Below are 12,118 nucleotides of genomic sequence, written 5' to 3'. Positions count from 1 at the left end.
AAGTTACGCTAAGCGCCATGGAAACGAACGTGAAGAGACATTTTGGGTGTGTGCCATTCTTCAAAGCAAGAGGACTAACACCTCTCTACGAAGGCAATGAAAGTGAAGGAATGAAGATCAAAAACAAGTATTCACAAAGAGAAATTAAAAAAGGACTTTGGAGTTCAAGTTGAGCATTCCAAAGCTTCATTCCAGATCACGCCATTGCAAAACACCAATCTCACCTGTTGTGGCCCCATTTCTAGCAGATCAGTTAGCTCCTGCTCCTTCTCAGGTAGGGGATGCCCAGCGGCCAGAGCTTCTTGTGCCACTGTTGGATGGAAATGATTTTGCATCGTCTGGGTGGGGGAGGAGGGAAGAGAAGTAAACAATTTAAAATGTTCAACATTCCATCAAGACGAAACACCCTTCCCCAATCATTGTTTTATTGTCTCGTCTTGGATATCGACACAGCTTTATTTTTGTGGATATTTAGAAAGAAAGTTTATTTTTCAATGTTGCAGAGTAAGAAATTGCTTCCACCTGTATCTCCCACAAAGAGCTCTCCAGTGCATGGCTCTTCATTGGATCATCTTCGTCCATCAAGTATGGATCTTTCTCCAAATCTAAAAGACAAAAACAAAATAGCATTCTTAGACATGTGCTTTTTCCATGATGGACAATATTGTTGTTGACATGTCAGAGATGTTTCCTTATTTTGATTCAAACTTTATTTTAAAAAGGAAAATAAAAAATTTCACACAAATTTTATTTATTTATTATATCAGCGGGCACACCCGCCCTCCGAATGGGAGTACGCGCGTCGGCCAAATGAACACGGATGGCTGGTTCGTCTCTGGGGAGTCAAAGAAGCAGAAAACTGTCAAGGATAGCACCACAATCAATACAGTAATCACCAGGGTGAAGGAAACCCACCTGAGGAAACCTTGTGAGTCACAAGGTGTAAAATACACACGTGTGATTAGGACGCTGCACCGTAATCACCGCTATGTGGGGTGAGGAAAGCGTTTGATAAAGACACTGCACCATAATCACCAATATTGTAATCACCGCTGTGAGAGGTGAGGAAACACGAGGTGAGGAAAGTGTATGACAAAGACGATGCACCGTAATCACAACTGTGAGAGGTGAGGAAACACAAGGTCAGTAATGCGTGTGATTGGCCGCACCACTTAGATGGACCAGTGTTTGCCGATGCCGACAGACATGATAACAATGGACAAGAACAATGATGCTGGGAAAAACGGGCACGCCCAATTGGTCAGTGATGCAACCAATCAAGGAGTTAATATTGCTGACACAGCTACAGACACACAACCTCTATTTATTATCGTGGAGAATATGCATGTCAATCACAGCCATTTGGTTTGACACTTCTCTAATAACAGCTCCTCACAATGGTGACCATCAGCACATGAGGTGAGGTTTTCAATTGTCCAGGAATTTCTTCCATGTTGTAGGAATTCTACGACGTGTGAATTTTATATTGTCTTACAATTTGACAAGCTCTATTGCCTCATAATAACACTTGGTGGTGCAATGGTTATAGCATTCGCTCTGAGTCTGGGAGGTCGGTGGTTCGAACCCCAGCCGAGTCGTACCAAAGTAGTCGTATGAGTTTTTAGTAATCGTATGAAGTGGTTGTGGTGAGCGTGGTATAGTTTCGTGAGTGGAATGAAGGTCTGAGGCGAAATGGCGGTTGAGAATTGGTGCACAGTTTTGAATGGAAAATTGGCGCACAAATGCAAATGAGGTGCTCGCGGCGCGCTTGCTTGGTTCATGTGAGAGAAAGGGGTATAAACAAAAGAGTGGAAGAACTGCAAGGGTTGAGGATTAAAAAGGTCGAAGAAGTCTAACTGCAGGAGTCCCATGTAACGCATCTTTCCCCTTTACCCACTAGAAATATGGAAAGGACTAACTAATACACATACTATTGAAATAACTGCCATTGGATTGCTGTATGTTGTGTGCCATTGCCTTGGAGGCATGCGACTTTACAGAACCGCAAAAATATGTTGTAAAGCTTCAAAGAGAATTCATGTCAATGAAAAACTTGACAAATCACAGCAACAGCCTCACGGCAGATATAAATCACTTTCAATGAAAACTTAACAGCACTGCACCTGACTTGACATGAATGAAGAAGTTGAGCTGTGCGTACCCGTTGGGCCGTCTGGTCTATGAAGGAGTACACGACAGGCTGGATGCCGGCGAAGCAGGTTGTAAATGAAAGGCATGATCAGCAGCAAGGAGTGTGGAGGTGCAACGAGGGACAATCTTGATAACCGCTTCACAAAAGCTCCCACGAGGTAAGCTGGAAGGTGCCTGTAAGTGAGTCGAGTGTGTTATTGTCTGGGATGACATCAAATGGAAGTCAAACCATTAAAGGCATTTTATTGGTTTGGCTTACAGTTGTTCATTGAATATCATTTAACATCAAATACAAGGATAAAGACCACACCACAGACACATGGCATGCTGGTCCTTTAAAGAATCTCAACTTGTATTGAATCACAAGCCCTAAAGGAACTGGATGTGTCAGCAATCAGAGAAATCAGCAATGCCAGACATGAAATCAGAGCCATATCCCTAGACATATCGCGTGCTTTTGACACAGTCTGGCACCCTGCCATGCCCACCAAACTCTCTTCCGATGGCATCTCCACTCATGGCTCGCAAACTTCCTCTCCTGTCGCAGCCAACGTGTGGCCCTAAATGGAGTTCTTTCATCCCCTCTTCCTGTCCAGAATGGAGTTCCTCAAGGCAGCGTTCTGGGCCCTGTTCTTTTTCTGGTTTTCATCAATGATCCCTCTGACTCTGGAAAATCCTCTTTATCTCTTTGCTGATGACTCCACCCTCTGCCATACCATCTGTCATCCCTCAGACCGACATGCAGCAGCTTCTTCGCTCACTGCAGATCTGGGTAAAATCACAAAATGATCCAACACGTGGAACATGTCTTTCAATCCTGACAAATCTCACACTCTCACTATGTGTCTCCGAAAGGACCACTTGGAACCCCCCCCCCCATCTACTTTCTCAACAATCTTCTGGAAGAAGTCCTTTCTTTCAAGCTTCTGGGTCTCACTATCTGCCATTATCTTTCCTGGGAAAGCCACATTTCCAACCTGGCCTCCAAAGCCAGTCGCAGGATCAGCAAGCAAATGAGGTGCTCACGGCGAATGAGGACTGGGAATCCTCCGTCGTGCAAAGTCCTTCCTCGGCCCACCTGAACTCCTGACCACATACAAAGCTTTCGTCTGCAGCCTGATGGAGTACTACTCTCCCCTCTGGGCTGGTGCTCCTGCCTCTCACCTTTCTCGGCTTCACACTGTGGAAACCAAGGATTTTTCATATCATTGGTATCTCCCAAGATGAGGCCGAGTCTTTGGGCATCTCACTCTCTCACCACAGGCAGCTCAGTGGTCTGTCTTCTACCGTCTCCTCTCCGGTCTCACCCCCCCCACCCCCACTCTGTCTTTGATTTGTCCCCACCATATTTTCGCAGGGCGCTCAAGGTCCGCCAACAACCCCTTCTGGTAAAACTACCAAAATCACGAATCGCTGCTCACCTTCACTCTTTCATTCCTCCTTTTTTTCCGCCTTTGAAATAAACTCCCTCACTCTATTCAATCCCATTCTTCCCTCCATGACTTCAAAACAGCTATTCACCACCATCTCTTATCATCCCCCATCCAAATCCTCGATCTTTTCTCCTCCCGTTAATTCACCCCAAGCCCACCTCCTTCAAATTCCCTGCTTTCCTTCCTGAAAGTCCCTGTATTGTCCATCTTGTATACCCCAAGTTCCCCATCCCATCCCTCTCCCTTCCACAGATCTCCTAATGTCTCTGTTTCCCACTGTTTTGTCCTTCCCACACCCCTCTTGTCTCATGCCCCCCTTGCTGTGCGTTGTGTGTTAGCTCTCATATGAACCTTGACGTGGTATACAATTTTTTTTTCAATCAGGAAGTAAAGTAAGCAGAGAAAACAAATTCTTACGAACCCAACACAAACACTTCCACATTTCATGCATGGGTGTACTATTATGAATTTAAATTCCTCTTCTTCTCAATCCTCGATGAATAAGGTTTCCATTAAACGTAGAAATTTGTACAGAGTGCATGGAGCATTTATTTTCATCAGTCTATCAGAATGATGATGTCTGTGATACTTTTCGGTCTCCAGGTGAGTGATGTCATCGGTGTGAATGTTAAAAACTATCCTCTTTTTTCTTCTTCTTCAGAATTTGCATTTATTACTTCCACCAGCGAAGGTCGGCAGAGGTTGTGTTTTCACCCCTATTTGTCTGTATTTTTTTGTGTGTGAGCAGGACATGTCAATAAATTATGGACAGATTTGGCCGAAATTTAGCAGACAGGTTTGGTGTGTGACAAGGGTGATTTTATTAGACTTTGGTGAAGATACGGATGCAGATTCGGCCTGTCAGTGGGATACAAAACGAAAACTGTTCAGCTGGTGGAGGTGTGCACTCCACCAAGTGCTGTTCTCGTTCAGATTTTGATGAGAAGAATTTACATAACAAAAACAGAAGGAATCTGATAACTGGAAGCGGTCTCACACAGCAGTATCACAGATGGAGTCTTAAAAATTGGAATTTATCACCACACAAAAATATCCATCTTTTGCATGGCTGCCATTCTCTGATCACAGAAACAACATGACAAGCCAAAAGGCCAACAACTGATGAATATTTCGATTAAAAATAACAATTTATAGCCAATCAATTTGTTCCAATGTAGATCCGTCAGGATGTTTCAATTAACAGCCGAGTTATTATGACACGATGACAACAGCAATGTCAGATGTCCCAAAGGAAGCCCTCAATTAGGTCTATGAAACAGGCCCTTAAGGCTGGAAAATGTTGATGAGATACAGTACATGGCCAAACGTATGCGGACACCCCTTCAAATTAGTGGATTCGGCTATTTCAGCCAGGCTCATTGCTGACAGGTATATAAAATCAAGCACACAGCCATGCAATCTCCACAGACAAACATTGGCAGTAGAATGGGCCATACTGAAGAGCTCAGTAATTCAACGTGACACCGCCATAGGATGCCACCTTTACAAGTCAGTTCATCAAATTTCTGCCCTGCTCGAGCTGCCCCGTTCAACTGCAAGTGTTATTATTGTGAAGTGGAAACGTCAAGGAGCAACAACAGCTCAGCCGTGAAGTGATAGGCCACAAAGCTCACAGAACGGGACCGTCACGTGCTGAAGTGCATAGCATGGAAAAATTGTCCATCGTCGGTTGCAACACTCACTACCGAGTTCCAAACTGACAGGAAGCAACGTCAGCACAAGCACTGTTCGTCGAGAGCTTCATGAAATGAATTTCCATTGCTGAGCAGCCACACAAAGCTTAAGACCACCATGCGCAATGCCAAGCGTCGACTGGAGTGGTGTAAAGCTCACCGCCATTGGACTCTGGAGCAATGGAAACGCATTCTCTGGAGTGATGAATCACTATTCACCATCTGGCAGTCTGACGGATGAATCTGGGTTTGGTGGATGCCAGGAGAACGCTATCTGCCCAAAAGCATAGTGCCAACTGTAAAGTTTGGTGGAGGAGGTATAATGGTCTGCGGCTGTTTTTCATGGTGGGGGCTACGCCCCTCAGTTCCAGTGAAGGGAAATCTTAACGCTACAGCATGCAATGACATTCGAGACGATTCTGTGCTTCCAACTTTGTGGCAACAGTTTGGGGAAGGCTCTTTCCTGTTTCAGCATGACAATGCCTTCGTGCACAAAGCAAGGTCCATACAGAAATGGTTTGTTGAGATAAGTGTGGAAGAACTTGATTGGCCTGCACAGAGTCCTGACCTCAACCCCATCAAACACCTTTGGGAGGAATTGGAATGCCAACTGCGAGCCAGACCTAAATCGCCCAACACCAGTGCCTGCCCTCACGAATGCTCTTGTGGCTCAATGGAAGCAAATCCCCGCAGCGATGTTCCAACATCTAATGGAAAGCCTTCCTAGAAGAGTGGAGGCTGTTGTAGCAGCAAAGGGGGGACCAACTCCATATTAATGCCCATGATTTTGGAATGAGATGTTGGACAAGCAGGTGTCCACAAACTTCTGACCATGTAGTGTACATTCTTGAAATATTCGTGTAAAATCACTTTTCAAGAGAAATTAAGTGGGGACATGCAACACAATCAGGAGACTGCTTCGGCAGCACAAACGCCCTGCACAGAATATGGTCCCAATGGATGGATAAATGGATGGATGAATGAACAACACAATGCATGATGATTTAAAAAACGTGCATATTATTCACAAAAAAACATGAAGACTTTTTTCTTTCTGTTTTTTGAAAACAGCGAGCCTCATCAAGAGCAAGGTTGAAGTAACAGTGGGATAGTAAGGCAACAATTGAGCACAACAAGCAAGGGATTAAACGAAAAGGAAAAGAAAAGGGAGAAAAAAAGAGAAGGGGGGGGAGGAAACATTATAACCAGCATGTAAGTGGGTTGGGTTCTGAAGGGTTAATGGACGTAATGAAGATCATGGATCAGGAAGAGGGATGATGTGAGGTGGCAATGCACTGCCTGCTTAAAGCTCTGGTGGGATGAGTGGGAAGGAACAGCCTCTGGAAGGTATCCATAACCAGGTCATTCACAAGTAGTTCAGTGCATTGCAGCCCACCACCATGGTGTGCAAGCAGCGTCGAGAGCAACAGATAATCCTCAACAGTAACAAGAAAAGGAAAGTCCTGGAACATAAACTCACCCAGAGAACCTCAGCCCAGGTTATTCTCAAGGAGATTCAGCATTATCCTGATGGTGAGCTCAGCTAAAGTTCATCAATAACAAGAGCAACACAGAACTCTGATTTTTATGCAGGGTGACCTTAACAAAGTGGGACCTGGGGAAAGTTGAATAACTTTAATATTATCCAAGCAAACTTAACAAAAGTTGCAGATCATATTCGTCACTCAGTCAAGATATTACTGAAAATTTCAGTCGTCTACAAAGAAATTTAACAGGTTTCCAATGACATGACCGACGCCATCGATGTTTGGTGATATGCTCCAAATGGGCACCATTTTGCTCAATGCAGAGGGCCACACGTCGTGGAAAGTTATTGATGACAGCAGTGCCGAAGAGATTTCTTGGGACTACGGGCAACTGAGTCAGCAACGGCAGCAATATTTTCGGGTGACCTTCCTGATTTTGGTCAGCCAGATTGGCCTCTGTTTGGTGAATTCATATTCAGCACTGTGCCATGCTGTCTAAATGTTGTCACAAAACCTTTGAAATTTTGAGACTTTCTGGGTGCTTTCATTGTTGTAAAATGTGCGCAGAACAGGCCCCTTGTCTGTATGAACGAATTTGTCCACAGATAGTTTTCTACCGAAAATGACTTTTCTTCAGGTGTTCACAACATGGCGTGTGAATGTCACAGATTCAAGAAACTTGGCAGATACACCCTCCCTTAACTTAGTTCAGACCTCTTGAAAAATTAAAGAGATTGAATGAAAACTGTAAAGGTCATTAAAATTTTCCAAGGGCCCACTTTTTTGGGGTCACCCTGCTTATAAATTAAAGTTTAGGTTATTCTCAATCCCACTGGATTTAAACTTCCATAAACACTCAATGTATAGAGACCATGTCGAACATGAAAATGATTTGACCAATGACCACCTCACTCTGAGGTGTAATGATATAAGATCGAGGCTCATTGGTGGCATAATGGTAAAAGCTTCCGCTCCGAGTCTGGGAGGTCAGCCGTCTGAATCATACGCTCGAGCTGAATCATACGAAAGACTTTAAAAATGGTACACACTGGCTTGTTTGTTTTGTTCATGCAACTGTTTTCATCCACAGTCCACCGACGAATTTAACCTGATAAATTGCTAAATTGAATTAACCTGGTGTTGATGTAGTACAGACTTCATGGGCCAAATGGCCTCCTGGATCAAAGCTCCTTGTGTTCCTCATTGAAGTGTGAGGTGACAGATTGTAAAAAGACAACAAACTGACAGTTTGACACAATAAGCAAGGGCATGAACAAAAAAGAAAAAAAAAAGTAACCCGCAAGTAAAAAGGTTGGGTTGGGTTATGTAGGGTTAATGGGGGTAGAAAGCATTGCGGGTAGAGATGGGGAATCACATGAGATGGTAATGCCCCACCTGGTTGAAGCCCTGAGATTTAACAACCTCAATAATGCAGTTCCAAAAATGTGAGGAAATAGCAGCAAAGGAGTTGAGGTATGCAGTAAGCCTGGAATTTGAGTGTAAATAAAGAGGAGGTTACTGGAAAAATGCATGTAGCTTCGATTTGCTGTGGATGGTTTGAGGGCTGAGAGAGCAGAAGGAGCTAGACTGATGTAGTGGAAGTAAAAAAACAAAAACAGAGAGGGCTCCAACCTGTGTGTATTGAGAGAGAGCAAGAGGCCTCAAGCTGGAGGGCCAATTCTGAAGTTTACACACCACACTTATCTTTACAATAGATTTAATGGCATTCGTCCAAGTATGCAAAAAAAAAAACATGAAGTACTCAAAAAGTTCATTTATGGAAGATAGATATCACGACAAATATTAAAACTAGAATGGCACTTGGTCGATGCATACCCCCGCCAGGCTGAACAGTTTACATTTTGTATCCTAATGATGGGCCGGGTTGACATCCACACCAGAAACAAAATCCAATCGCCTTGTTCTTGTCACCTACACAACTCATCCACCAAGTTTTGTCATAAGCCATCCAAAATGTTTTGAGACATCACGCTATACTGTCGGACACCGCTATTCACGGGGATAAGTTCCTGAAAATTGCCATGGATATCGGGCTCCGCGAATGTCTGAGCATTGTTTTTTTTTGTTTTTTTTTTAAACATGGTCTCAGCTCGTGGAAAAGCGATTACACAGCACAAATCATGACACAACATAACAAAGGGAACAGCAGGAGAAAAGGGAAACACCAACAGCAGGGTGGAGGAAGAAAGTACATTAGACAGAAACACACAAACAAGGGATGCAGGTGATGATGAAGGGTAAGGGAGAACACAAATGGTGGACAATATAGATACATAAGCAAAGTTGTGTTGACCAGTTTGAGATGTTCTCAAGGTCTGATGAGAGGGAAGAGGAGATGCTGGCTGTGTCAGAAGGATGAGAGATGTAACGGCAGAGTGTGGAGTCATCAGTAAAGAGATAAAGAGGATTTTCCAGAGTCAGTGAGATCATTAATGAAGATTAGGAATAACATGGGGCCTCGAACACTGCCTTGGGGTCCTCTAGCCTTGACAGGGATAGGAGATGAAAGGGTTCTGTTGAGTCACACGTTGGCTATGAGATTGGAGAAAGTCAGTATCCAAGAGTGGAGTTGGCCTTGGATTCCATAGGGAGAGAGTTTGGAGAGCAAGGCAGGATGCCCGACTGACATTGAGGTCTGATATTGAGGGCCTCCACCATTGTTGGGAGAGTAGAAACAGCATGTTCAAGGTAGAGTGACCAGGTCTAAATCTGAGTTGATGATCTGAGATGAGGCTGTTACAGAAAAGGAATGATTTTATGTCAACTGCGATGATGAATTCCATGACCTTGCTAATGATTGGAAGTACAGGAAGTTAATTGGGCTGTAGTTAAGGGGATCCGTTTTTGCACCCTTTATGTAATGCTGTGATGTTGGCTGATTTCCAGTTTCCCAAGTGGATATAGGAAACCAGTCCCGAAGTTTAAAAAAAAAAATTCCCATGATGAATAAATAATTAAACAATAATACAATTTATTTTTTTTTAAACCTGCGAATACGCAAATGTATAAGGTCAGACTTTATGACCCATGAATAAGTGGGGACCACGAGAAGCGAATAGTGGGGTTCTCTCTTTTTGACCTCTCTCAATGGTGAAAAAGCAATCAACGAAAAAATTCTCGTATCTGAATCGGGATCTGAATCTTCACCAAAATCGAATCAATAAGTCCTTGTCACACAACACACGCAAACCTGTCCACCAAGTTTCGTCTGAATCCGTCCACAACTTTTTGACATATCCTGCTCACAGACAGACAGACATCCAGACAGGGGTGAAAATATAATCTATTATCAATGAAAATGCCAATCTTGTTTGAAAATTATGTTGGCACCGGAAATGATGCTCCATACTCTTTACAGAACATTGATGCTGCCAAAGTAGTTTCATGCAAGGGTTGTACTGAGTGATTTCCTAGTGCCTTCCCAGCATCGTTCATCTGTGCTATCTTCTCTCTACTATACTAAAAAAATAGAATATGTTTCTATGTGTGTGTGTTTGTTTGTTTGTTTGTTCGTCCTTTATAGGCGGCCGCACCGTTGGATGGAATGAGATGAAACTTGGCATGAGTGATCCTTGGGACATGAGAACGGACATGGGGGGGTCACGTTCAAGGTCAAAGGTCACGGGGTCAAGGGGTCAAGGTCACCAGGTAACTTCAATTTCTCAATTTCATCCGATCGAGACGGGACCAACGCCATTCGACAGATAATCAAAATTAAATGACAAAGTTGATTGACGACATTCACTTCCGACTTCCGGTTTTCGAGTTATGACGTCATAAATTGACTAAAAACGTCAATTTTTCATGTTTATTTGTCCTTTATAGACGGCCAAACCGTTGGATAGAATGAGATGAAACTTGGCATATGTGATCCTTGGGAACGGACATAAGGGGGTCAAGGTAAAGGTCAAAGGTGACGAGGTCAAGGTCACCGGATAACGTCAATTTCTCAATTTCATCCGATCGAGACGGGACCAACGCCATTCAACAGATAACTGTACCCGCCCATGGGCGGGTACTTTGCTCGTATATCACTAAAACTCTCATGTTGTATGTATGTATGTATGTATGTATGCATGTTCCTGAAATAAAGCCAAAACAGTACACGACAGTGCAAACATTTCAGTGCCACCTTACTCACCATTCTCCTGCAGTGTGCAGTATCAAGTTTCGTTAAAATCGGGCAACGAAAAAATTATATTAAAAAATCAATTCCCGATTCAGTCAAGTACTCTTCGGGAGAATTTGATCAATGAAAACAACCTCAGCGGTATAGTTCGCTGGAGCTATCATTTTTTTTTTTCTTGAAATGATTTATTTTAAAATCTCAAGCATTTAGTATTGACAAAGAACGATTTATTTTTAAGCATAAAATAAACATCGCCATTTTGATCTAATATTTACGTGTTAATTAATAAATAAAATTGTGTTCAGAAGATTACGCAGAATAATTTCTTCGGCTTTCTTTTCTCCGTTTTTTAGCTCGCCTGTTCGAAGAACAGAGAGATATCGCGATACCCCCGGCGTGAGCGTCAGCATCAGCGTGAAAATGTTAAAGTTTTTGTGCAAGTTATTTCCTTTCTAATGTTTTCATCTACCACACTATTTTTTACTGATTACAATATGCAAATACATATATTGCTTTAAAATTATTTGGATCAGACTTCACTGCAATGCTTTATAAAAAAAATATTATTAGACTAGTCTTTTAAAAATGCTAAATGTATAAACAGGCAAGCATTGGGTGGCTTTGACGCCAACTCTCTGGTTTTTTTCATATTGATACGCAATATCAAGTTTCGTTCAAATTGGGCAACGAAAAAAATTAACCAGAGAGTTGGTGTCAAAGCCACCCAATGCTCACCTGTTTATACATTTAGCGTTTTTAAAAGACTAGTCGAATAATATTTTTTATAAAGCATTGCAGTGAAGTCTGATCCAAATAATTTTAAAGCAATATATGTATTTGTATATTGTAATCAGTATAAAATAGTGTGGTAGATAAAAACATTGGAAAGGAAATAACTTGCACCAAAAACTTTAACATTTTCACGCTCACGCTCACGCCGGGGGTATCGCTATAGCTCTCTGTTCTTCGATCAGGCGAGTTAAAAAAGTCAATTCCCAATTCAGTCAAGTACTCTCTAGGATTATTTGATGAATGCAAACAATCTCAGCGGTATAGTTCACTGGAGCTATCTTTATTTATTTTTTTTGGAAATGATTTTTTCATCAACCGCTGTCACAACGGGAACCCAACGGGTTCACTGGTCATCAAGTATCCTTTTAAAATGCTCAGCATTAAGAAAAGAAGCAGCATATACCATTTTTA

General features: G+C 42.6%; 1 protein-coding gene across 1 annotated transcript in view; it reads right to left on the bottom strand.

The window, feature by feature from the left end:
• NOC4L (nucleolar complex associated 4 homolog) overlaps nucleotides 1-12,118 on the bottom strand; it is a 134,706-nt gene that overhangs the window by 32,206 nt on the left and 90,382 nt on the right. The window contains exons 12-14 of the mRNA XM_085879898.1: nucleotides 2,162-2,325; nucleotides 523-605; nucleotides 225-338 (exon numbers count right to left, since the gene is read on the bottom strand). Of these exons, the coding sequence (XP_085736024.1) occupies nucleotides 225-338; nucleotides 523-605; nucleotides 2,162-2,325 (361 nt within the window). The remainder of the gene's footprint in view (nucleotides 1-224; nucleotides 339-522; nucleotides 606-2,161; nucleotides 2,326-12,118) is intronic.

The sequence above is a fragment of the Eptatretus burgeri genome, chromosome 4 (genome assembly GCF_056783735.1).
Source record: "Eptatretus burgeri isolate ZD-2024b chromosome 4, Ebu_testis_v1, whole genome shotgun sequence".
Classification (NCBI taxonomy): Eukaryota; Metazoa; Chordata; class Myxini; order Myxiniformes; family Myxinidae; genus Eptatretus; species Eptatretus burgeri.
This window is presented reverse-complemented; position numbering and strand designations above follow the sequence as displayed.